At 41.2% G+C, this 27,207-nt stretch overlaps 1 protein-coding gene across 2 annotated transcripts in view; it reads right to left on the reverse strand.

Moving 5' to 3' along the window:
• Window positions 1-6,713: 6,713 nt before the first annotated feature.
• Window positions 6,714-27,207, reverse strand: part of MAPKAPK2 (MAPK activated protein kinase 2) — an 83,937-nt gene continuing 63,443 nt past the window's right edge. For both annotated transcript variants that reach the window (XM_075850674.1, XM_075850675.1), the window contains exons 5-10: window positions 19,826-19,952; window positions 18,194-18,269; window positions 13,085-13,209; window positions 9,735-9,820; window positions 8,677-8,757; window positions 6,714-8,460 (exon numbers count right to left, since the gene is read on the reverse strand). In XM_075850674.1, coding sequence (XP_075706789.1) covers window positions 8,326-8,460; window positions 8,677-8,757; window positions 9,735-9,820; window positions 13,085-13,209; window positions 18,194-18,269; window positions 19,826-19,952 — 630 coding nt within the window. In that variant the 3' untranslated portion in view covers window positions 6,714-8,325. The remainder of the gene's footprint in view (window positions 8,461-8,676; window positions 8,758-9,734; window positions 9,821-13,084; window positions 13,210-18,193; window positions 18,270-19,825; window positions 19,953-27,207) is intronic.

Genomic DNA, 27,207 nt, shown 5'->3' on the forward strand with positions numbered 1-27,207 from the left:
GTGCAGCAGGCATATTGTCTGGAGACCCCATCTTGTTCTTATGTAGTGAATAAGAAAGACATTGTTCCTTTAAGACAAGAATATTAATGCTGATTTCGTATGTTATTAAAGTTCGTTATCTCTGACCTTGGTTCTCATGCGAAACTCAAAGGGAAGAAATATTGCTTAGTGATTATTGATGCATTTACCAAATGGGTAGAAGTATTCCCCACAGCAAGCCCAGATGTCATCACAGTTGCTAAAGCATTGGTAAAGGAAATAATACCTAGGTTTGGGATACCTGAGAAAATATACAGTAACAATGGATCTCACTATGTGAATAACATGATATCCTTACTAGAACAGAACTTACAAATAGAATTCAAATCAGCGGGATTGGTAGAAAGACACAATGGGATACTAAAAAACAAACTCAAGAAAACAATGGAAGAGACTGGGAAGAATTGGGTATATTGCTTACCATTAGTGGTCCTATATATGGATGGGACTCTTACAGCATCATGTTTGACACCTTTTGAAATGATGTATGGTAGACCATTTGTAATACCACAGTTAAAGAGGCTCTGTCACCAGATTATCAAATCCCTATCTCCTATTGAATGTGATGGGCGCTGCAATGTACAGGTAGATAACAGCAAAGTTTTTTTTGTTTTTTTTTTTTAAAACAATCATTTTTGCCCAAGTTATGAGCAATTTTATATTTATGCAAATGAGCTTTTCAATGGACAACTGGGAGTGTTTTCTCGTATTTCCAACTGGGCGTGTATTGTGTTTTTACCAAATGGGCGTTGTAAATAGAAGTGTATGACGCTGACAAATCAGCATCATGCACTTCTCATCGTTCCCACCCAGCTGCTTTCACAGTTGTGCACTGCGTGTTATCTTTATATAATGCATCATATAATCCAGGTGATAAATTATGTAAAACACACTCTTTATTGTACCCACCTGTGGGAAGAGATGAAATCCCTCCCTTAGTAATTGCTTACCCAGGCAACTACACCTGCTTTCTGGGGAATGGTCAAGGTAAGAAAGTAGGGAACCTCATTGAAGAGTTTTGTGACCGATCATGGTAATTACTCCTCTAATTAGTTTACCAACCACACAAGGGCAAGGACTGATCTCTGGTGGCTATGTGGAAACAGGAAGCTGAGACCTAGGCTACTGGCCAAGTGGCAGGGAAGCTGTACTGTGGTTCAGCTTCTGATGACATCCACTTGTTTTCAGCCCTGGAGTATCAGAGAATGAGAAAATAGGCCTGGAGACTATCTGAATCGCTATAAGCGGTCTGTCCCTGGAGGTTCCTTTGACCATAGAATATGCATAGATGAAAAAGGAGTACCCCGAGGGGTGCCAAATGAGTTTAAGGCCCAAAATCAGATTACATCAGGCTTCGAGTCTATACTTTTCTGGTGGTCTACAATAAATAAGAATGTCGACTGGATTAATTATATTTATTACAATCAACAGAGATTTGAGAATTACACCAGCGATGCAATAAAGGGCATTTCAGATCAGTTGGGACCTATATATTTAATGACATGGAAAAATAGAATGGCCCTGGATATGTTACTAACAGAAAAAGGGGGTGTCTGCAAAATGTTTGGTACTTTCGGTCGTAATTTTATTCCCAATAATACAGCTCCTGATGGTACTATTACCTAGGCAAGGACTCAATTCCCTGTCCAAAGAGCTTGCGGAAAACTCTGGAATAAATTACATCTTCACTAATTGGCTTGAAGGATGGTTTGGAAAATTGAGTAACCACATATCCAGTCTATTGATTTCCTTACTAACAGTGGCAGCCATACTTGTAACTTGTGGATGCTGTTGCATTCCTTGCATAAGAGGATTAATTCTGAGAGTCATTGACACTTCAATTACTAAGACTATGTAATGAATCGTGAAAACGTAAAGGAACAGTGTCACAATTTTTTTTTTTTAAACATCAGTTTTATTTTAGTCTTTTATTAAAAACGTTTATATTTATTTGTGTGTTTGTGTTTTACTTTTTTTTATTTTTACACTTTTTCTTCCCTATGGGGGCTGCCATTTTTTACTCCATTTCTGTATGTGTCGATTAACGACACATACAGACATGGAGTACGGCAGCTACAGTCCCATAGTGAATGCGAACGGGGCCCGTTCCATCCACTATGGTGTACGCCGTCTGTGTGGGAACGGCGCATGCGCCGCTCCCACACAGTCAAAGTTGAACTGTGCGCCATTTTCCTGTGGACCGGAAGTCGCGGCCGGACAGTAAGATTACTACTTCCGGTCGCGGCTTCCGGACTTGTGCACTTGGAGCAGCGGCAGCAGACGGACCGGAGGGAGCGGCGGCGACTGGAGCAGGTAAGTGATTTCTATGTATGTTCGTGTTTCAGTGTGTGTTTACTACTGTATGTAAACCTATTACACTGTGTGTTAGCTCAAAAAATGGCGACACACAGTGTAGGAGGTTTGACCGTTCAATCCCCTCGTTTCTCCCGGCACTAGCCAGGATAAAGGAGGGGGGGATTCTGAGAGCTCACTAGAGCGAGTGAGTTTTTCCCAATTTTGCAGCATAAAGCAATGTGGTTGCTTTACCACATGCAATGCTGCAATTTTGGGAATTGCTCCATCTAGTGACCAGCACTGGGAAATATTATAAATTAGAATCTAATTTATAATATTTCCTGACTCGTGAAAAAAATAAAAAAAATTAGAACAATGTTTAATCACCTACACACTAATTGTTTAACTAAAAAAAACAAAAACATTTTTTGCTAGCAACACATTCCCTTTAAAAGGGGTTGTCTGAGATTTAAGGACTTTGTGTTAATGCTTGTAATTTATAAATGTAAATACATTTCTAATATACTTACATTTTCCAAAGTGGCCCCGTTTCCAGATCCTGCTGTGGGGTACTTGACGGGTGACGTTACTCTCTGCTGCTTTGTTGATCTTGAATTATTTTCCGGGTATACGATACAACACGTCACTTGTGACGTGGTGTATATCCGCTTGTTCTGTTGTAACGCGCAGGACGTGTCCTATACCAGGCAGAAATTTTTAACACTATAACCATGTGATAGGCATACGGCTGGTAAACACAGCAGGCAAAGATAGTGACATCATCAGTCACGTGCCCCATGGCAGCATCAGGAAACCGGGCCAATTTTGATACAGTAAGTGCATTACTAATGTGATCAGGTCAGAGGAAGTGTTACATGAAACAGGCTGTTGCCCGCTGGGATCATCCTCCCTCACCCCTTGTCTATGTACATTTTATGAGGTGAAATAAAATGTTATGCAGGATGGAGAGTTGCCGCACACTCTTTTATGCTTTTCTTTGGATTGATGAATAGCCAGATACTTACGGCCCTTTTACACTGGGTGATTATCGATTAGACAAGCGTTCATAGAACACTCGTTCCCGATAATTGCCCTGTGTAAACAGCGCAGCGATTAGCAGATGAACGAGCAAACGCAGCACATAACGTATGGGGACGAGCGATCGGGGTAACAAATACTCGTCCCCATACATAGCTCCGAGTGACAGGAGCAAACAAGTGCCGATCAACCATGTCTCGTTGATCAGCGCTCGCTGCACCAGCCCAATATCGGCAGGTGTAAAAGGCCCTTAAATCTTCAGCGGAGCACTACTGTGACCTTTTATATAAACATCCCCTCCCGGAGACATACATGCTCCCAAGATAAAGCAAAGCCTGTGAGTAGTGCCAACCTATTTACTTTCTTTTTGTTTTGCATTACAAATGTAATCACATTCCGAGGTTAAAAGCACGGACACAAAAGTTTTAACTCCGAAAAACCCTTTAAAGAGGATGTCCCGTATTAAGAAAAAAAAAAAGTGTTTGCACCACCCTTCAAGCCAACGAAATAAAGCACTTGTCTTATCCTGCTACTATAGCTCATTCGTATGACATTGCCATCATGTTAACTTTATCCAGCATGGTTAACCCCCTTGCCTGGTCTCTTATTCTAGTCCTACTATTATAGCCCACAAGTTTGTTTTCAGGATTTCATTTTTTCCCTTTAATGTAAGTGCCTGTAAAATAATAAATTAGTGTCCCTTGTTAAAAATACAATAGTGCCATGTAATAAACGTAGATCAAATCACCAGTTTATGATCACAACTGGCAGCTAACTATATTCTTGGGATTGTGGACAAAGCAAATAGTGTTTCCCCATATCCCGGATGCATGTGTGGCCTTTATTGAAGGTGAGGGATCTAATTCAATCTCCTTTGCTGGGTAGGGTGCTGGATAAGTCCTCTTACTTTGTCTACTTGTACTTACAGTTCCCACGGAGTAAAATATCTCTCGCTTGTACATAGTTATTTTGTGCCTTCAATTTGTAAACATGTTTGTTCACTTCTTAGGATACAGCTTATGGTAGCGACTTCCCTATTTACACAGACCGGCTTAGTATGACTCTTCCCCGTTATCTGTATTATTGTGACACATAAGTACATTAGATCATAGTTTATAAATAACTACTACTACACACTGAACGTAATGTCAAACCAGATTCTCCTCCCGTTTCTATATACTCCGAGATCATTTGACCAGATTTTGTTCATTGCAGCTTTATAGGGTATATTCACACAACAGTGAGAAATGGCCATCACACAGCTGATTTGAGAACAATGTAGTTTTATGGGTGTATTCAGACGGCTGTTTTTTTGTTTGTTTTTTAACAATTAGTCAATACTGGCCCTCAAAAAACAGAACACTGATTTTGGCTGTTTTCACAGCCCGACAACCCCCATAGAAGTCAATGGATCAGATTTTTAATGCCGTTTCCCATAAGTCAATTATTATGAATAATGAATTCTGGCCCTCACAAGGAGATTCACCGGGCACAGCGCTACTGTAAGCACTGTGCCCTGAGAAGCCCCTGATGTCACTGCCCATATATGGGGCTTTTAACCATGGAGTCCCTGGCCAGAACATTGCAAGCTCGCTGGCCAGGAACTCCGGTTTCGGGAAAGCCCTTGACGTCACTGTCCATATATGGACAGTGCCGTTAAGGGGTTTCACAATGCGAGAATTCCTGGTCAGGGCGTCCACTAATAGAAGGAGCCCCAAACATCACTGTCCATATATGTACAGTGACGTCAGGGGCTCCACCACGAGTGGAATCCCCAGCCAGAGAGTCGGCAATGCTTTGGCAGGAATCCCTCTCCTAGCGGAAGCCCCAATGGTGTCATCTCCGGGGGGGGGGGGGGGCACTATCTGCATGGGCGCATCTACAGGGGACACTGTGGCATTATTTACATGGCACTGTGTGTGGCACTCTGTGGGCAGTGGCACTATCTACATGGGAACTGTGACATTTTCAGGGGATGGAACAAAAAAAAAAACAAAAAGAAAACCCTGCTGAATGAAATTTATCTGTGTTTTTTTTGGCCATAAAAACCGGATGGCAAACACCATTAAAAAACGGTCAGACGATGGATGAAAATTGAGACACACTGATGCAAAACAGCCATGAAAAACGGACAGTTGATCTGTTAACGCACTTTTTTTTTCCCCCAATGTCGTGTGAATATAGATTATTAAGATATATTGACAACGCATACAGGATGAAGTGATTCGGGATTCCTCCTTCCTACCAGGATTTGACACTTTGAAGACTATTTAGGATTTTAATGACAGCAATGGAACTAATGCATTACTGTTCTGATGTGTCAATGACTGAAGGTAGGGAGAAAAAAAAAAAATTCACCAAGTAAGACCAAAGCAACGCCTCTGTCCACAGGTAGGGTGTGGTATTGCAGATCAGCCCTACTTCACTGGAGCAAAGCGGTAATAGAGTCATTAGCCCCGGAAACCCCTGAAGATGCTGCTGATGTAGCGAAACACGTCAGAGGGGGCTAACAAATTTTAATACCATGCGTTGCTATGCGATACATTATAGTCTACTTGTTACTCGCTAGTTGATTTACAGCATCCTGCAGCCGCGGGCTCTAACCCATACATTAACGCATAGAAGTGTTCCACTAGCATCATACCTTCTAGGCAATGTGCCTTCATAGCTTTCCTTTTCTATCAGCTTGCATGATAATTTTGATATATGTGGTTCGTTAGTATATATGCATAGGTAGTTGGGAAAAAGGGCAGTCTTGCCTTCGAGCATTTAGGTGTTGGAAAGAGTGGTAATACCGGACACAACCCATGGACAGGTGTGACACTGTTTCTGGAAGAAAGCAGCCTTATTTTTCTAATCCTGGACAATTCCTTTAAACTGCTACCAAATTTATCCTGCACTGGATGGTACCCTTCATTTCCATACTTTACTGACTTTTATATAAAACATGGTCTTCCATAGATGTACTATTCATACATCACTAATTAAATATTGCACGGTGGCTCAGTGGTTACCACTGTTGAATTTCAGCACTCCGATGAGGGGTCCGAATCTTACCAAGAGCCACATCTACAAGGAGTTTGTGTGTCTTTCCATTGTTTGGAAATGGAATGATGCGTTTAATTTACTTCCTATATAACTAGTCCAAAGGTTTGTGCTCTGCGGTATATGTTGGAAACAATAAATCCTCTGTATTGGGGGACCCATACACAAACAGAAAAGAAAATATTCCGTACATTAAAGTATACATTCATGATAATAAAGCACTATACAGTCAGGTTTTCCAAATATTAAAATTGTTTAGTAAAACAATTTGATCATACAAAATTATAATTGTACAACAATTTCAAAAAGGATATTGCTTTTGAGAGAACAGGAAAAAATTTGGAGCTCACATAGAGCAGAGCATGAAAATAATTTGCATTGAAGAACACACTAGAGCAGAGATGGAATTACAAAAATATAACATGTCCTACCTATATTTCCCCTGCATTTATTCCCCAAATACAGTTTGATATAACAGTGCCATCATAACTGAATGGTGAAGTTGGACAGCAAATACCTTAATTTCTGCAAACCACAGGATATTTCATTACCGCCAAGTTAATTAAAACAAAGTAGCAACTGTAACATAATGTGCTTTGTTCAAGACCTACTTAAAGCATTTTATGCAGAAAAATTACTAACATAATAGTCCATTTCCAATGTGCAGACCTTTAGATTTCTCCATTCATATGATCAGAAATAGAAAAAGGTGGAAAAAAATAATCTAAAAGCAGCACTACCACCACAGATTTGACTACAGAGAACTGGCATCTAGGTTTTGGCCTCCACAAAAAAAAAAGGAGTCAAAACATGTTTGGCCATTTCCATCCTTGTAGTTGAAGAAAAAGGCCTAGTCTCCATAGGATGCATCAGGCATAGATACTTCCTTAACTTTATAATTATTATGGGAAGTTCTAGCTATATGACCCATGATTGTATGGATAAATGTATTTGTGCAGGCCAAAAATACATAACCACCTTTTGGGCTGAAAGTGCCCAAGTGTGAGGAATGGCACATGGTCAAGGCCAAAAGGTCCATAACATTAAGAATTATAACCTGTTGTTACTGAGTGTTACAGAATAATATATAAATATGAAAAAACAAACACACGACCCCTTTAGGTCTATATTTGGTTGAATTTAAGGCAATGTGATGAAAATGTAGGCACTGAACAAAAATGACATATCTAAATGAAACATTTACAGAGGCCTTAACAGTAATACAAAGGTGTTATTAGAAAGACATACAGTGATGTTTCAGAATATTAAATTTGCTCTACTGTATTTACACACATTTAAAACAATGATGGGGTAAAAATAGTCCTTTATCACAGAGAGAGTAGGGTGCGGTACTAGATACGATCTATCCGCCAAATAGTAAAAAAGAAATGATGCTAAACATAGTGACCTAAGCAGCTCTGTCCAAAACAACAGCACTCTGAAAGCAGTGCTCCGCAAAGCTGCAAAGTCCTAGTACCACTGCCCTAAACAAACAAAAAACGATGATAAACCCCACCTCTTAATAGGAGGCACTAAGTACATATTACTTATTGTTAAGGCCAAAACACTCCATTTCTCAAAAACAATCACCTGACACTTTTGCCTTTTAAAAATACTTATATATATATAAAATATACTGTGAATATTCTCTAAAACCAGAAAAAAAAAAAGAAAAGAATAAAAAGAAAATAAAAGTTTAAAAGCAAAATAAAAAAAAAAACTTCCAGACTAAAAATGGAGTAACAAGACAGGAAACAACAAGGTTTCCCATGCCAGGCATTAATCCTATAGACTTACAGCCCTCTCCCCTAGTATTACAGTGGCACTTATAAACCACATTTACAGCTAACACTGAGCTGGTGTAAGTGGCACCAACAGTTCTAGAGCAGAGTGAAACAAGGCGTTAGCTCAATGAGTTGCAACATGAGGGGTTATCTTCTTCCGCCTCTTCTGGAGAAGTGGGTTGGACGCATCCTCAATTTTCTTTATCTTAATCTGCTCATAGTCGACCCTCATTGTGGCCAAGGCACTGGTCATCTCCTCCTGCAATGAAAATAGGTGAAATGTGATGCCAAAACTGGTAGTGGTCTATGCAAATCAGTCGTGCTGGCTGCTGTAAACAAATCTACTGGCACATCAATATTGGATAATACAATTATTTCCCCAAGAGAACTCATCACAGAATCGTATGCCTGTACAGACACATTACTCAAATATGTGAACGCCATCTGCTCCCCCACCACAAAATGTAGTACTCACCTTGACATCTTCCCATAAATCCTTCTCTTCCTTCAAGACCCTGCTAGTGTGGAGAGGAGTTGGTGGTACTTGCATGGATTGCTGGTGGAAAGTAGGAAGGAAAAATTCGAAATTCATGAAAATTGGCTGTTTCTCCAAGAGTTTAAGGGAGGAATTTCACATTAAGGCCGAGAGCACATACATTAGCAGTTGTAATGTAAAATGTTTTTTTTATTTGTTGTGGTGGGATTCAAAAAGTGTGTTCAGATGTGGAACAAAATACAGTTCAATGCGAACGAATAGAATTTAACAAAACTCCATTCACACTTGGCAGAAAAAAACAAACATCTGCATACTTTAGGGCATGCTGAAGATTTTTCCATTTTAAGCGGTGATCGACATCTGTCAAAAAGTAATAGTCTTTATGGCTGTCATTGGCCGGTTGTCAGCTAAAACGGTATCAAAAGTTTGGATCGGTGGGGTCCTGGTGCTAAGAAACCCACCGTCGCTGAAACTAAGGTGCCGAAGCGATCAACTAAGCGCCATGCACCTTTGTGTTTGTGATCGGCAATCCTGGTTATCTTGTAGACGGCTGTCATAGAATGTCTATGTGAGCCATCTTCAGCCTGACAGGTAGTGCAGATCACAACAGAAGATGCAAGGTGATTAATTGATAACTTCTGAAACTACATTTCAGCGACGGTGAGTGTCTGAGCATCCGAACCTCGCTGATCAAAAATTTTTGTATGCCTCCATGACATAGCAAAAGTTTGCAGAAAGTGCAGATACTCTAAGTTGTGCATGAAGGGCAATATTGGCCAATAATGATCGATCGTTCGACACTTTGACCAAGCACGTTTTTTATTTTTTATAAACATGTCCCTGACCTGCCAGTTCAGTCTGACAAGTTGATGGTCTGAACAAATCGCACAAACAATCCAATGTACAATTGATCGGCCACATTGTGGTCAATCATAATCTTAAGTGTATGGCTTTATCTTCTGTTTCCTGGACAGGGGGCAGGCATGATCAATAAAGTAAAGTGTATGTCAATTAACTACAATGCCAGAACCACATACCATTATCCAAGGGTGGTTCATGAATTCTGTAATGGTCATCCTCTGAGTTGGATCAGTCTTCAATAGATTTCGGATCAGCTGTTTCACTAGAATGACAAGTTTCGGTATTTAATACTTCGCTCAATGCAAAAATAAGGCAAGTATAAAAATCAGTTTTGTCAGTTTCCGGTCTGTAAATCTAGGGATATTTCTGAATGACTCACACGGCAGCCCTTGACCGCTTCCCGATCACCAAGTGTAAATTCAAGTCGGCGCTTGCTGGGCTCTGTACAGCATTAACGTGAATTCACGGTGGGTGTTAACAGTGTGATGGGGTGTCCCAGAAAAGAGCTGTTAACCCCTACCTCTGGCCCCGGAGACATGATCGGGACCTGATGAGCTCAGGTCCCGATCATATGATTGTTGCTACATTAAACTTTCCCTGCAAACTGTAAAGTTTGTTGCTACCACAAACTTTCCTGGGGACAGATTGCGGGTACTGCATTGGCTGTCGTAGCAAGACCGGAGGCCGTACAACAGCCTCCGGGTCTGCCATGCACAGAAGCCTATGAGGAACAGCCGCCAGTTTATGATACGTTACACTACCTAGTGTAATGTATTACAGCAGCTATCAGCGCTGCATGTCTTCAAGTGTTAAAAAACAAAAAAGGTCTTAAAGTGTAAAAAGAAGTTAGAAGTTCCAAAAACAAAAAAAGCTCTTTCCAATAAGTAGTATTTTATTATAGGAAGAAAAAAAAAAGAAAACGTACACTTCTTTTTTTATCACCACGTTCGTAACGGTGAACAGTGAACACCGCAAAAAAAATAAAAATGCCAGAATCACTATTTTTTAGTCACCACCCCTCCTAAAATATAGAATAAAAAGTGATCAAAAAGTCACATGTACCCCAAAATAGTACCAATGAAAACTACAACCCGTTCTGCAAAAAATAAGTAAAAAAAGACTGAAAAATAAAAAAAAGTTATGGCTCTCAGAATATTGTGAAAAGTAGAAAAGTAGTATAGAAAAGTGATTTTATTGCGCAAACGCCACAAAAGATAAAAAAATATATATATACATATGGTATCGCCGTAATAGTATCGACCCACAGAATAAAGTAAAATAAAATGTAAAGCACACGGTGAATAGGGTAAAAAAAAAAAAAAAGACAAAAATAAAAAAAATAAAAAAAAATAAAAAAAAATCATAATTTGTGTGGAAAAAAAATTTTGGTATTCATTTTCACAGCCTAATTCTAGTAAATTCTGAAAAAGACCTGTGGAGCCTAAATGCTCACTATACTACTAGATAGATTCCTTAAGGGGTGTAGCTTCCCAAATGGGGTCAGTTTTGGGGTGTTTCCACTGTTTTGGTACCTCAGGGGCTTTGCAAATGCAACATGACACCCAAAAACTATTCCAGCTAAATATTGCTTCTTCCCTTCTGAGTCCTGCTGTGGGTCCAAATAGCAGTTTATTACCACATATGGCATATTGCCGTAATAAGGAGAAATTGCTTTACAAATTTTGGGGTTCTTTTTCTCCTTTATTCATTGTAAAAATTAAAAAAATTTACGTTTTTTCAGAAAAAAAGTAGATTTTAATTTTCACGGTCTAATTCAACTAAATTCCGCAAAAAAAACTGTGGGGTCAAAATGCTATTGCCCTAGAAAAATTCCTTGAGGGGTGGTTTCCAAAATGGGGTCACTTTTGGGGGGTTTCTGCTATTTCGGTCCCTCCAGGGGAGGTATATGAGGTATTGCCGTAATCTGGAGAAATAGCTTAACAAGTTTTGTTGTACTTTTTATTCTTTATTCCTTGTAAAACAGATTTTTTTTTTTTCAGAAAAAAAGTTGATTTTCATTTTCACAGACAAACTCCAAAAGATATAGCAAAAGATCTGTGAGGTCAAGATGCTAACTATATCCTTAGATAATTTCCTTGAGGTGTGTAGTTTCCAAGACCGTGTCACTTTTGGGGAGTTTCCACTGTTTTGGCACCACAAGACCTCTTCAAACCGGACATGGTGCCTAAAATATATTCTAAAAAAAAAAAGGAGGCCCCAATATTCATTAGGTGCTCCTTTGCTTCTGAGGCCTGTGTTTCAGTCCATTAGCACACTAGGGCCACATGTGGTGATATTTCTAAATACTGCAGAATGTGTGAAATAAATATTGAGTTGCGTTTCTCTGGTAAAACATTCTGTGCTAGGGTATGTTCACACGGCTTAGCAAAATACGTCTGAAAATACGGAGCCGTTTTCAGGCGAAAACAGTTCCTGATTTTCAGACGTTTTTGTAGCAACTCGCGTTTTTTTGCGGCGTATTTTACGAACGTTATTGGAGCGGTTTTTCAATGTAGTCAATGAAAAACAGCTCCAAAAATGTCCCAAGTAGTGACATGCACTTCTTTTTCGCGGGTGTCTTTTTACATGCCGTATTTTGAGAGCGACGCATAAAGTAACACCTTGTGGGAACAGAACAACGAAAACCCATTGAAAGCAATGGGCAGATGTTTGTAGGCGTAATGGAGCCGTTTTTTCAGGCGTAATTCGAGGCGTAAAACGCCAGAATTAAGTCTGAACATACCCTTACAGAAAAAAAAATGTACTACAAATGAATTTCGGCCCAAAAAATTAAATTTGTACATTTCCCTTCTACTTTGCTTTAATTACTGTGAAATGCCTAAGGGGTTAGGCAACTTTCTGAATGCTGTTTTGAATACTTTGAGGGGTGCAGTTTTTAAAATGGGATGATTTATGGGGTCTATCTAGTACATAAGGCCCTCAAAACGACTTCAGTACTGAACTGGCCCTTGAAAAATAGCCTTTTGAAATTTTCCTGAAAATGTGAGACATTGCTGCTAAAGTTCTAAGCCTTGTAACGTCCTAGAAAAATAAAACGTTAAAAAAACAATGCACATATAAAAGTAGACACATGGAATATGTGAAATAGTAACTATTTTGTGTGGTATTACTATCTGTTTTACAAGCAGATACATTTAAAATTCGAATCATAATTTTTGCTAATTTTCTTTACATTTTGGAGTTTTTCACAAACAAGCAATGAATTTATTGACCAAATTTTTCCACTAACAAAGTACAATATGTCACAAGAAAACAATCTCAGATTCGCTTGGATAGGCAAAAGCATTCCAGACTTATTACCACATAAACTGACAAGTGAGAATTAAAAAAAATGAGGCTGGTCCTGAAGGTCAAAATGAGCTCAGTCCTGAAAGGGTTAACTGTCCCGCACACTGTGAGGTCACTTCTTTATTTAGGCTGCTATGATCACTGTATTGTCAAAACAGGTTTCCAATCAATCAAGAAGTTATCTCAAAAGGCAAGACCATGAGCAAATTTCTCTCACCTTCCTCCGATACTTCAGACCACTCAGGATTAGGGAACTCATACTGTCCCATTCGGATCCTCTTCTTCATTCCTGGAGATATAGCCAGACCATGGTTGGAATAAAATGGAGGATATCCACACAATCTGAGAAATAAGTGCGATAATATGCGTCAATAACTTTTCCATCCTGCTATCTTATCTGTACGTAGACCACCACAACAGCGTACGCTGGAGAGTAAAAATAGATTTAGAACTCAGTCCCTTACTTGGACTGTGACAACTATTACATACAATATTCTGCACGATCACATAATATTGTGCCAAAGCACAGTGCTTGCCAGTGAAAAAAAAATCACCAAGAGTTAGGAGGGGAAAAAAAAATGGCCAAAAGCCAAACAGTGTAATGACCAGCAGCACATTACAAAACGATAGTCTGCAACATTCGGCCCTCCAGCTGTTAGAGTTCCAATATGACAAAACGGTCTTGGCGTGCTGGGATAGCCAAGGTCGCAGACCGCTATACTGCCAACGTTTTTGTTAGTTTTTTTTAGCCAAATACCGAAGTGCATACAAAAGAAACTTTCCTTTATGCTTTTCCTTCCTTATGAGTCCACTCCTCACTTTGGAGTGTAACGCCTCATTCACACGACAGGGTCCGAGTGTCGGCCGATAAAATCGGCCGTTTTGGGCTGTTTCTCCCGGCCGGCTTGCATCCGTTTTGATTCCGTTCCGGGTTGCCGTTTTTAACGGCCGATTTTGACCCGTTTTTTTCTTTGTCAGTTTTAAAATCGGATGAATTTCATTTAAATTTGTTGCTACACACAGCCCTTTGTAGATAATGCCACCCAGCCCCCTGCAGGTGATGCCACCCAGCCCCCTGTAGGTTGCACCCATCCCCCCCCCCCCCCACATTCCAGGAGAAGTCACTGACTTCAATGTCCATATATGGACAGTGTAGTCACTGACTTCTCCTGGAGAGGAATTCCCTGCCACAGGACAGGGAATTCCGCTTCAGAAGTGAGTGACGTCACTGTGTCCATATATGGACTGTGTAGTCACTCACTTCTCCTGTAGCGGAATCCCCGGCCATAGAGTCGGGGATTCAGTTGCAGAAGTGAGTGACAGCGCTGTGTCCATATATGGACAGTGTAGTCACTCACTTCTCCTGTAGCGGAATCCCCAACTCCTACAGGGAGCAAAAGAAGACCCTCCTCCTCACATGCACTCTGCACTGTGAGGAAGAGGAGGAGGAGGAGGAGGAGAGAGCGCACGAGTTACGGAATACATGGCCGTCACTCGGGACACATTCCGGCGAAAATAGGGCATGACCCATTTTTTGACGGCCAGGTTTCCCGGGCCGTCAAAAAATCGGTCGTGTGAATAGCCCCATTACGGGTCTATTGTTCCTAATGCAGCCGGGTGACGGACGATTTATGAACGGCCGTCACCCGGCCGGGAAACCCTGTCGTGTGAATAAGGGCTTAGGGTTTGTTCACACGGCTTATAGGCAAATGCAGTACGTCTCCAAACATCTGCCCATTGATTTCAATGAGGAAAAACGGCGTTCTGTTCCGACGGGCAGTTTGTTTACGCGGCCGTTTTTGCAATACGCCTGCGAAAAAGCGCATGTCACTTCTTGAGCCGTTTTTCATAGACTCTATAGAAAAACAGCTCCAAAAACGGCCGTAAAAAACACTGAAAATCAGGAGCTGTTTTACCTTGAAAACAGATCCGTATTTTCAGACGTCTTTTTAGTAAGCGTGTGAACATAGCCTTAGTGTTTAATGTATTTACCACCACAACAGGTTAGATTTTCTTATTTTTTCACAGGTGATAATTGTCAGTGTAGATCCAGGTACTTGAGAACTGGAGTTGAGAAACACTATTCCAGCCTTCGCTTAAGGGCGGATTTACACGAACGTGATTTACGTCCGTGCAACCCGCATGATTTTCACGCGGGTCGCACGGACCTATGCAAGTCTATGGGTCAGTGCAGACTGTCCGTGATTTTTGTGCAGCGTGAGTCCACTACGTAAAACTCACGACAGGTTCTATATTTTGGCGTTTTTCGCGCATCACGTACCCATTGAACTCAATGGGTGCGTGAAAATCAGGCGCGCCACACGGAAGCACTTCCGTGGGACGCGCGTTATTCGCGCAACAGCAGTAAAAAAATGAATGTAAACAGAAAAGCACCACGTGCTTTTCTGTTTACAAACATCCAAACGGAGTGTCATAATGATGGCGGCTGCGTGAAAAGCACGTAGCCGCGCACCATATGAACATGACACACGGAGCTGTCAAGCGCGTTTTTTGCGTGCACAAAACGCACACGTTCGTTTAAATCCGCCCTAATGGGGTTGTCCAGGAAAAAAATAAATAAATCTAAAAAGTGTCCCCCAGCCTTGGTTTGCCTTCCCTAATACCCCCTATTAAACTTCTAACCCGTTTCTGTTTGATCTCCATCGTCACCGCTGCTCTGTTTGTTTACATCCTTTGCGGTTTGTTTACATCACTTGCTTCTGGTCCTGGCTGTTTGCTGTCCTGTAACCCACCATACCCATGATCCCCTGCTGCATCTGATTTGCATACTGCCACGCCCCTCTATGTCCACAGGTCCTTCCCTGCTCTAATTCTGGGCAGCTCCCTCCCTGCACTCGGTCCTACACACTAAATCATTATCCTTTGTGCCTCCATCTATCCCTGATTTAAGTATAGGCACTTATTTCCCTCCCCCGCCCCTTTCATAGCCTGATAAATGTAAGTCTGCCACTCTACCTATGTCAGACATCTTGGTACACAAAATCCAGTCAGCACATTTTCCTCACCTGTTGCTGGATCTGTTCCAAGAGATCCTGCATTAGGCCCTGTTCACACTGAGTTTTTTTGCTGGCAGAAAATTCTGCCTCAAAATTCTGTCTTGAATTTTGAGGCAGATTTTGACCTGCCTGCACGCCGTTTGCCACAGGTGTTGCCCGTGGCCATTGAGGGAAAAATAAGCGACATGCCCTATCTTCGGGCGTTTACTCCTCTGACCTCCCACTGACATCAATGGGAGGCAGAGAAAGCGTTTTTGCAGGTGGCGTCAATGGCCGCCGGCGAAAAACGCCACGAAAAAAGCGGAATTTTGAGGCAGAATTTTCTGACTGCAAAAAACTGTGTGTGAAGCAAACACTACTCCAAACAATGGTAAAACTTTTCCTTTTTTTACATAATTTACTATAAATGTATGTAAGGCCCCATACACACGAACGTGATTTTGGGGCCGTAATTCCCCCGAAAATCCACAGGAGAATTGCGGCCCCATTCATTTCTATGGGCCCATGCACACGACCGTGGTTTCCAAGGCCCGTGCACGGCCCAGGAGCCTGGCTCATAGAAAATAATGGACGCGCCCCCCCCCCCCTGTAGGCAGTGCCACACAGCCAGCCAGCCCCCCCCCCCCCCTGTAGGCAGCACCACACAGCCAGCCCCCCCCCCTGTAGGCAGCGCCACACAGCCAGCCCCCCCCCCTGTAGGCAGCGCCACACAGCCAGCCCCCCCCCCTGTAGGCAGCGCCACACAGCCAGCCCCCCCCCCTGTAGGCAGCGCCACACAGCCAGCCCCCCCCTGTAGGCAGCGCCACACAGCCAGCCCCCCCCCTCTGTAGGCAGCGCCACACAGCCAGCCCCCCCCCCCCTGTAGGCAGCGCCACACAGCCAGCCCCCCCCCCCCTGTAGGCAGCGCCACACAGCCAGCCCCCCCCCCCTGTAGGCAGCGCCACACAGCCAGCCCCCCCCCCCTGTAGGCAGCGCCACACAGCCAGCCCCCCCCCCCCCTGTAGGCAGCGTCACACAGCCCCCCCCCCCCCCCTGTAGGTAGTGTCACACAGCCCCCCCCCCCCCTGTAGGTAGTGCCAGACCGCCGCCCCCCCTGTAGGTAGTGCCAGACCGCCCCCTTGTACATAGTCATCCCCCATAGATGGCACCCCCCCCCTACTTTCCTGTAGGGGACGGCTCTAGGAGAAATCCCTCACTTCACTGTCCATACATGGACAGTGAAGTGAGGGACTTGTCCTGAAGCGGAATCCCCGGCCACATCGCCGGGGATTCTGCTTCAGAAGTCCCTGATGTCACTGTGTCCATATATGGACACAGTGAAGTCAGGGACTTCTCCTGGAGCGGAATCCCCAATCCCCGGCCACAGCATTGCCGAAGCTGTGGACGGGGGTTGGGGATTCAGCTCCTACAGGGAGCAAAAAACACACCCTCCTCCTCACATGCACTTCGCACTGTCAGAAGAAGGAGAGAGCGAGCGACAGAAGACATGGCCGTCACACTACACGACAACAAAAAGTTAAAATGTGCGCATGCGCAATGGAAAATACACGACTGCTAAAGACGCAGCCATATCATTTAACAGAGCATGCGTGGTGGAGTGTGTGTCAACCACGCATGCTCTAAGCAGATGGGGAAACACGTGGTACAGTTATGTCATTTGTGACGTAACCGTACATTGTGAAAGCTGGAAACAGGAAGTTAGCTAGCGGAGCGAATGGACAGGTCGGCACAGGAAGTGCAAATTTTGGATTACCAAGCAGTCACGTGACATAAGGGAAACGCCGCTACATTCATCTGATCAAACGTAAGTACATTGCAAAGTTATATGTTTTCCATTGTTTAGTTTAACTAAATGTAATTTTTTGCTTCCAGAAAACCCCTTTAAGGCTTCGATTAACCACGTTCAAATGAGGCATATTTTCGGTGCAGTTCTGAAAACCAATTCACACAAAGCAGGTTTTTCCACTGCAAAATTGGGGTCATGCTGTGGATTTTCATATGTGCAGCTTGCCTATTATGTTGTGGATATACCAAGGATTTAACTTTCGCAATGTGGCACATCTGCATCAAAATCTGCCAGGTCGCTAGCACTGGGCATCCGGGACCTAGCCCTGGATTTTTGGCCCTGTGCCCCAGTTTTTGGCGGAAAATCGCTTTATACAAGTTCTTTTTTTAAATAGAAATAATGCAGCTAGGCTCTAAATCAATGGCTAGATAGAAGATTAGCTATCAAACCTACATATATACAGCTATAGACAATAATTTATATAAAAAAAAGTAGGAAAAAAAAAAGATTTTATGATACTCACAAAATATACATGATGACACCGAGTGACCACATATCACATGACTTGTCATATTTTTCTGGACCCAGAACCTCAGGTGCTTAGAAAAAGAACATACGATTTAGAGAAGCAAGTGAAATCTATTTTAGTTTTGGTATTTGTTTTTAGAGGTAAAAAACTATTATAAACTATTAATATTTGGATGAGTGTTTAATACTCTGATAAATGAGATCTTTGGAGAACCACAATTTTAATATAATTGCTTCCTAATTCTATTAAAATAACCACACCAAGACCACATACTAGTCCTTCACAATGAATTAGAATATCAAAAAGCTTATTTATTTCAGTAATTCAATTCAAAAAGAGAAACTCATTATATAGATTCATTACACACAGTGATCTATTTCCAGCAGTTTTTTCTTTTAATGTTGGTGATTATGGCTAAAAGTTAATGAAAACACAAAATTCTGTTCTCAGAAAATTAGAATATTATATAAGCCCAATTTCAAAACTGATTTTTAATAACAAAATGTTGGCCTAGTCAAAAGTATGTCCAGTATATGCCCTCAATACTATTCAGGGCTCCTTTTGCATGAATTACTGCATCAATGCGGCGTGGCATGGAGGCGATCAGCCGGTGGCACTGCTTCATCACTAACTGTGGAAACTTCACAATGTAAATTTTGCATTTCGTTGGGAAATCCAGGTCCCAGAGTCTGGAGGAAGAGTGGAGAGACATCAATCCAAGTTGTTTGCAGTCCAGCGTGTTTCCACAGTCAGTGATGGTTTGGGGGGCCATGGCATCTGCTGGTGTTGGTCCCTGTGTTATATCAAGTCCAGAGACAACGCAGCCATCTAGCAGGAAATTTTAGAGCACTTCCCGCTGCTGACATGCTTTATGGAGATGCGGATTTCATTTTCCAGCAGGACTTGGCACCTGCCCACACTGCCAAAAGTACCAATACCTGGTTTAATAACCATAGAGAATCTATGGGGTATTGTCAAGAGGAAGATGAGACACCAGACCCAACAATGCAGATGAGCTGAAGGCCGTTATCAAAGCAACCTGGGCTTCCATAACACCCCAGCAGTGCCACAGGCTGATCGCCTCCATGCCACGCCGCATTGATGCAGTAATTCATGCAAAAGGAACCCCGACCAAGTATTAAGTGCATTTACTGTACATACTTTTAAGTAGTACAACATTTCCGGATCTAAAATAATTTTTGAAATTGGGCTTATTTAATATTCTCATTTTCGGAGACTGAATTTTGGGTTTTTATTAACGGTTACCATAATCATCAACATTAAAAGAAAAAAAATTCTGGAAATCGTTCACTCTGTGTGTAATGAATCTATAGAATATAGGAGTTTCACTTTTTGAATTGAATTAGTGAAATAAATTAACTTTTTGATGACATTCTAAATCATGGAGAAGGACTAGTCTATAGTAAAGTCACAATATAGGTCACTAAACCACATGTACAAAATTGACAAACATGTACAAGGCATCGGCCCCATCAGTAAATCTCAATCCTCTACTAACCCGTATAAAGCCTCTCTACACAGTAGAAGTAACAGCTAATAACTATGACCGGACCATTATATGAGGCAGAATTGAGCCAGTTTAATAAATTTTTAAGAAATACTCACCCACATAATACGGTGTGTAACAGGGTGTTGCTAGAGAGTTGTGGGATGTGGTTTCTTTTGCAAAGCCAAAATCTGTGAGCTTCAGCACCGAGTTTGGTCTTTTTGTTGTATAAAGGAGATTTTCTGGCTGCATTGGAAATCAGACAATGAAGAGGTATTTACAACCAGTATGTCAGGCAATATCACATGTGCACAAGGCTAAACTCTGTATACTAGGAACTATTAACAATTTAACAAAAAAACAAAAAAAAAAAAACACAATATAAGAGAGGCAAAAATACAACCACCACAGCAATACACATGAAGCTTCACAAGTAGCAGCTCCGGTAAACCAAAGAAAAAAAATATAGAACAAAGTAGTAATTGTGACAAATATAGTGAAGCAGTTCTTTAATGGTTCCCACCAAGATATAGAAAACCAGTGAGAAAGCATAGTAATACACATACATGTTTTATTTATCGGCATATCATCAATATAAAATGAAGATAGACTCGTGCAAAGGTGAATATAACAATAGGGTTTAGTGAAGCCCAGAACTGAAACAAACATATGACTATACCCTTAGTGGACAGGGCACATTTCCTGCATAAGTTTATTCAGGTAAAGTCTTCCCACAGAACATTTACATGGATCAGATTAAGGAAAATTACTGTAATATGCAGCCTAATGCTTCCAGCTACAGACTAGCTCACCTTTATAAAATATGGATTATAGATCTTTTCCGGCAGCAACCATATATTATATTTCTGTAAGTATAATTGTCAACATATGGTCTTTAGTACATTACGAGATTGCATTGACCGCTCCAGGGAGGACCATACACGGGCACCTTGGGTTGTGCAGAATAATCTTCTGCTTTACAACACTGATGAGACCTTGCCTTTCTTCAAGGGTTTGCTTTTACATAGCCTTAAAGGGGTTGTCCAGAATTAGAAAAACATGGCTACTTTCTTCCAGAAATTGTGCCACACCTGTTCACAGGTTTGTGTGTGGTATTGCCGCTCAGTCCCATCCACTTCAATGGAGCCGAGGTGTAATACCAGAAAGAAAACATGGACAGGCCTAGCACTGTTTCTGAAAGAAAGCGGCCATGTTTTTCTAATCCTGGACAACCCCTTTAATTCGTCAAGTTGTTCTAACATAAAAATATATATTTCAGATAGAATATGGATAGGAAAATCTTTACCAAAAGAGAAACATGTGCATACTATATACACCGTTTAGCCAGAACACTAAACCCACCTGCCTAATATTGTGTAGGTTGCCCTCATGCCGTCAAAACAGCATGGACTTCACAAGACCTCTGAAGGTGTCCTGTGGCATCTGGCACCAAGATGTTAGAAGCACACGAGGGGAGGCCTACATTGGATCGGACTTGTTTTTTCTAGTATATCCCATAGATGCTCAATCGGATTAAAGGGAAGGTGTCACAAAATTTTATTTTTTTTATATAATATTGCTTTTAGTTTGATATTAAAATTAATTTTATTTGTTTGTGTTCTTGTGTTGTACTTTTTACTTTATTCTTACTTCTCTATGGGGGCTGCCATTTTTTTTTTCATCTAGGTATGATTCGATTAACGACACATACAGAGATGGCATACGGCACATACTTCCCCATAGAGAATGCGAACGGGAGCCGTTCCATTCACTATAGCGTACGCTGTCTGTGTGGGAACGGCGCATGCGCAGCTCCCACACAGACCGAAAGGAAGGTCTTTCGCAGAGCGGAATCCGGTGGCATTTTCATGTGGACCGGAAGCCACGGCCAGACAGTAAGATGACTACTTCCGGTAGCGGCTTCCGACCATATGTTCAAGGCAGCGAAGACGCAAGGAATAGGAGCGGAGGCGGCAGGTGCAGGTAAGTTAAGTTTGTGTATGTGATGTGTGTTTTACGTTCGTGTATGTTTGTGTTATACTGTCTGATTACCACTGTATCTAAACCTCCTACATTGTGCATTCGCTCAGAAAATGGCGGTACACAGTGTAGGAGGTTTGAAGATTCAACCCCCTCTTTCTCTTGGCACTAGCCAGGATAAGGGAGGGGGGATTGTGTGAGGACACTAGAGCCAGTGTGTTTACCCCAAATTTAGCAATTGAGGTTGCTTTACCACATTGCCAATGCTGCAATTTTGGGAATTGCTCCCTCTAGTGACCAGCACATGGAAAAGTTATAAATTAGAATCTAATTTATAATATTTCCTGACTTGTGAAAAAATTAAAACAATGTGTAATCACTTATATACTAACTGTTTAACTGAGAAAAAAAAAACAAAAAACTATATATATATATATATATATATATATATATATATATATATATATATATATTTCTAGTGACACATTCCCTTTAAGATGTGGGAAATTTGGAGGTCAAGTTAACATCTTGAACTCATTGTCATGTTCTTCAAAACCATTTCTGAAAAGGTTTTTGCATTGTGGCAGTGCACATTACCCTACTGAAAGAGGCCATTGCCATTAGGGAATACGGTTACCATGAAGGTTGGTACCTGGTCTTCAAAAATTGTTAATTAGGTGATACATGTCAAAGTAACATCCACATTAACTCAGAGCAGAGAATTGCCCAGAGCATCACACTACCTCCGCCCGCTTGGGTTCTTCCCATAGTGCATCCTGGTGCCATCTTTACCCTAGGTAACCAATATGCACACGAGTTTAGCCATCCACATGATGTAAAAGAAAACGTGATTTCTCAGACCAGGCCACCTTCTTCCATTGCTCCACGGTTATATACAAAATCACCATACACCAGAAAACTGCACTATTTACATACTGTAGACTATTAATGGTATCTAAAAGACAACTGGGGGAGACTACCCTGATGTATTTAGCATTTGCTCCTGCTGGTAATAGGAGAGATGGGGTTTACACAAACAATTCCCAAATACATTTGAAAACCTAAAAAAATAAATAAAAAAAAAGTTCACTTTAACCATCACAGAAAATAAGATATAATGTTCTTGCACATCCACATCAATGTCATGACTAGATCACATGCAAAAAATCCTTGCAAGACTGAGGGCCATAGTAGAGAAGCTGAACAAACCCTATTTAGAGGCTCAAAACCAAATTCTGCAATTATTTTTTGTTGCGAGCTTGAACCAGTCTCAACGCATTTGCTTTTGGAAAGGTTCCACAGAGATAGCTGCCTATGAAAAAACATGGTATAGATGAGCAATCAGGAACCTGGAATTCTCATCCATCTCATGGTCCAAAGGTGATCGGAGTATACGATCGGACATGGCGATTTTGATGAGCTTGCGCCGAAATCCAGTAACTGAATACAGTCAAATACATCAAAACCCTATTCACACATCAGTTTTTTTCCACTGCAGATTTTCAAATCCGGAGATTGAACCCACACTCTGCTTCACATTCTAGGTAAAATTATCACAGCAACCTGTTGCACTGTACTGAATGGGATTAAATGTACGGTTAAATACCAGGCAGTTTTCGGGGCCTGCTGTGTTCCTTTGTTGCGTTTTTTTGTAAAAACACAAGATACTGTATTGGTAGATCAAATCTGTGGCACTCCCCATCAATGTTTTTAAGATAAACCAAAAGCACTCCTCTGGTCAACATGCAAAAAAATTATTATTATTCGGATAAGGCAATATATAGAGATACGTAACGTTTCGGCCACAATCCGGCCTTTGTCATACTCTGCAAGTAAACGCAGAAACGGTATATACATTAAAGTGAGCTGAAGAACTTGTTACATTCGTAGAAAAACATTTTCTTCTCTTTTTTTAAACGAATCACATATACCGTATTTTTCTGACTATATGACGCACCCAGGTTTTAGACCATAGAAAATAGGAAAAAAAAAATCTTATTTTACTACTGTCAACGAAAAATATTGGTTAAAAAAAATTTTTTTGTTCCGTTTCACGACATTCTGAGAGCCATAAATTGTATCTTTTTTAATCGTTTGAGCGGTGTGAGGGCTTATATTTTGCAGGAGGAGCTATAGTTTTTATTAGCACCATTATTTGGTACATACGATTTTTTTTAATCACTTTTTATTTCATTCTTTTTAGTCCTATGCAGACCAAAAAAAAAAAAAAAAGTTTTGTTTTTTTATGCCGTTCACCGTGCGAGTCAAATAATGCTATATTGTAATAGTTCAGACTTTTACAGACGCAGCGATACCAATTTTTTACATTGTGCTTGGGAAAATATTTATTTTTTTAACTTTTAATATTTTTTTACACTCCTGAAAGTTTATCTAACTTTTTTTTTTTACACATTTTATTAGTTCCCCTAGGGGACTTGAACCGGCGATCATTAGATCGCTGGTACAATACACTGCAATACATGGATGAGTTACGTTAACAGCGTAACTCACTATGCTATGTTGTTTCCGTAACTCCCATAGTAGTGAATGGCAGTTACAGAAACAGCGTAGCATGCTACGCTGTTTCCATAACTACAATTCAGTTCCATGGAAGTTATGGAGACAGCGTAGCTCAGCGAGTTATGCAGTTTCTGTAACTTGACCATGTACGCTGTTTCGGAAACCGCGTAGCTCGCGGTGCTACGTTGATTCCGTAACTAATTCACTTCTATGGGAGTTCCGGAAACGGCGTAGCTCAGCCAGTGCTCGGCTGTTTCTGTAACTCCCGACCATCTAACCAGGAAGTGGCCGGGAGACAACGGAGCAGAGTAAGATAGAACGGGGTTTAGAGGGCCCCGTTCTAGAGATAGGTGTGGGTCCCAGAGGGGACCTGCATCAATCTGAAATTTATGACATTCTGTGGATATATCATAAATGTCCTTCATGGGAGGACCCCTATAAATGCTGTGGTCGCTATTGACCACGGCATTTAACTAGTTAAACATCGCTGTTCCTGGCCGTTAGAGCAGCGCGTCAGCTGTAATGCACAGCAGATACCTGCAGTGTATCAAGCAGGCTCAGCGCGTGAGCCCGCTCCAAACATCCCCTCCCCGCTCCATGATGTGCCAGCACAACATGGGTCGGGAAAGGGTTCAGTAAGAAGCAGACAGGGTGCCCAGCACTGCCGGGTCCCTTGACTGCCGACAATAAGACGCAGGGACTATTTAGCAAGATTTATTCTTGCTAAAAACTGTCTTATAGTCAGAAAAACATGGTAGATATTTATAGTCATTTACAATAATCCAGGATAAACAAAAGAGGGCCTGGTGAGGTCCTGTAAATACACCATCTATGTCCTGAGTGACCATTGCACCATTGTTGTCCTGACCCTCAAAGTACATTACTGAATATATTATTTTGACCAACGACTATTTCAATACAGTGGCCTCCTATCTCCCATTACGGAAGCCAATTAGGCCCCGACCGGAGGCGGAGCCTTATCGGCTTGCGGTCAGTGAATAACTGACAGTACTAATACATTGCACTACATAGGTAGTGCAATGTATCATAACATCAATCAAACAGTTGGAGCTTCAAGTCCCCTAGTGGGACTAAAGAAAAGTGTAAAAAAATAAAAAGTTGTAAAAAAATACAAATAAAAGTTTCAATAAAAAAACAAAAAAAAAAAACAATCGCGCTTCTTCCCTTATCAAGTCATTTATTATTGAAAAAAATAATAAGCCATACATATTTGGTATCGCTGCGATAGTAACGATCTGAACTATAAAAATATTATGTTATTTATCCCGCGCAGAGAACGCCGTAAAAAAACAAACCTAAACAATACTGCCAGAATTGCGTTTTTTTCGGTCACTGTCTTCCAAAAATTGAAATAAAAAGTAATCAAAAAGTTACATGTATCCAAAAATGGTACCTATAAAAACTATAGCTCGTCTCGCAAAAAATAAGCCCACATAGAGCTCCATCGACAAAAAAAATAAAAATTTATGGTTCTCACAACATGGCGATAGAAAAGACATTTTTACAAAAGTAATTTTATTGTGCAAAAAGTTGTACAACATAAAAAGGTGCTATAAATTTGGTATCGCCGGAATCGTACTGACCCGCAGAATAACGTTAGCATGTAATTTATTATGCGTGGTGAACGCTACATAAAAAGAACTAAAAAAAAAAAAACGATGCCAGAATTGCTTTTTTTTGGTCACCTTGCCTCCCGATAAAAAAGGATAAAAAGTGATCCAAGTGTCGCATGTACCCAAATATGGTACCAATAATAACTACAGCTCGTCCCACTAAAAAACAGCCCTGATGCCACTACGTCTTTGAAAAAAGAAAATAAGTTAAGGCTCCAATAAGTCAGTAAATAAAAAATCTGCAGTTTTGCAGGCCCAAGGGAAACATTTCTTCTGTTTCAAGAGGCGATTTATCAAGGCACTAAAATTAGGGAACCAGGAAGGGGAGGACTCAAACAGATCTGCTGGAAGCGAAGGTACCCGTATTATACAAGGACAACACCAGCAAAATTCCCCAAACTGCAAAGGTGCGGAGTGTGGAGCAAAACGAGGATAAGGAAGGACATTTATCAGTGCGACACTGGCCTGTGCAGAAAGGATTGCTTCACAGCGTAACACACATCTATGGATTATTTTAGTCTTTTTTTTTTTTAACCCCATTATTATACCACCTGACTATGCCCCTGATGTACTCTGCCCAGCTTACATATTCCCCCACATTATAAACAGAAATAGCAGTAATACTCAAACAGAACTACCAAGCAAAATTCACGCTCCAAAAGCCAAACCGCTTCTGAACCCTACAGCGTGCCCAAACAGCAGTTTACTTCCACATATATGGCATCGCCATACCCTGGAGAACCCTTTTAACAATTTTTGGGGTGTGTGTCTCCAGTGGCACAAGCTGGGCATGACATATTTGCCACTGAAATGGCATATCTAGGGGAAAAAATTCTAATTTTTACTTTTCACCATCCGCAGCGCAATCATTTATGGAAAAAACATGTAGGGTGAAAATGCTTAATAAATGCCTTGAGGGTTGCAGTTTCCAAAATGACGTCACTTGTCAGGGTTTTTTTTGTTTATTATTTCACATCAGAGCCCTGAAATTGTGAACCAATACTTTGTAAGTCGCCAAATTAGGCCTCAACTCCGCATGGTACTCTTTCACTCCTGAGCCTGGTCGAATGTCCAGGCAAAAGATTAGGGCCACATGTAAGGTGTTTACAAAACCGGGAAACACAGCATAATAACTAGAGAGCTGTCTTGTTATGGTGGCACAAGCTGGGCACCACATATTGGCATATCTATGGAAAAAAAAAATCACTCAACAACATCGAGTGTGCACTAATTTCTGCAAAACACCTGCGGGGTTAACATGCTCACTATGTTCCTAGGTGAATAACTTGAGGGGTGTAGTTTCCAAAATGGTGTCATTTCTGGGGGGTTTCTACTGTTTTGGTCCCACAGAGGCTTTGCAAATGCGA

The sequence above is a fragment of the Rhinoderma darwinii genome, chromosome 2 (assembly GCF_050947455.1).
Source record: "Rhinoderma darwinii isolate aRhiDar2 chromosome 2, aRhiDar2.hap1, whole genome shotgun sequence".
NCBI lineage: Eukaryota > Metazoa > Chordata > Amphibia > Anura > Rhinodermatidae > Rhinoderma > Rhinoderma darwinii.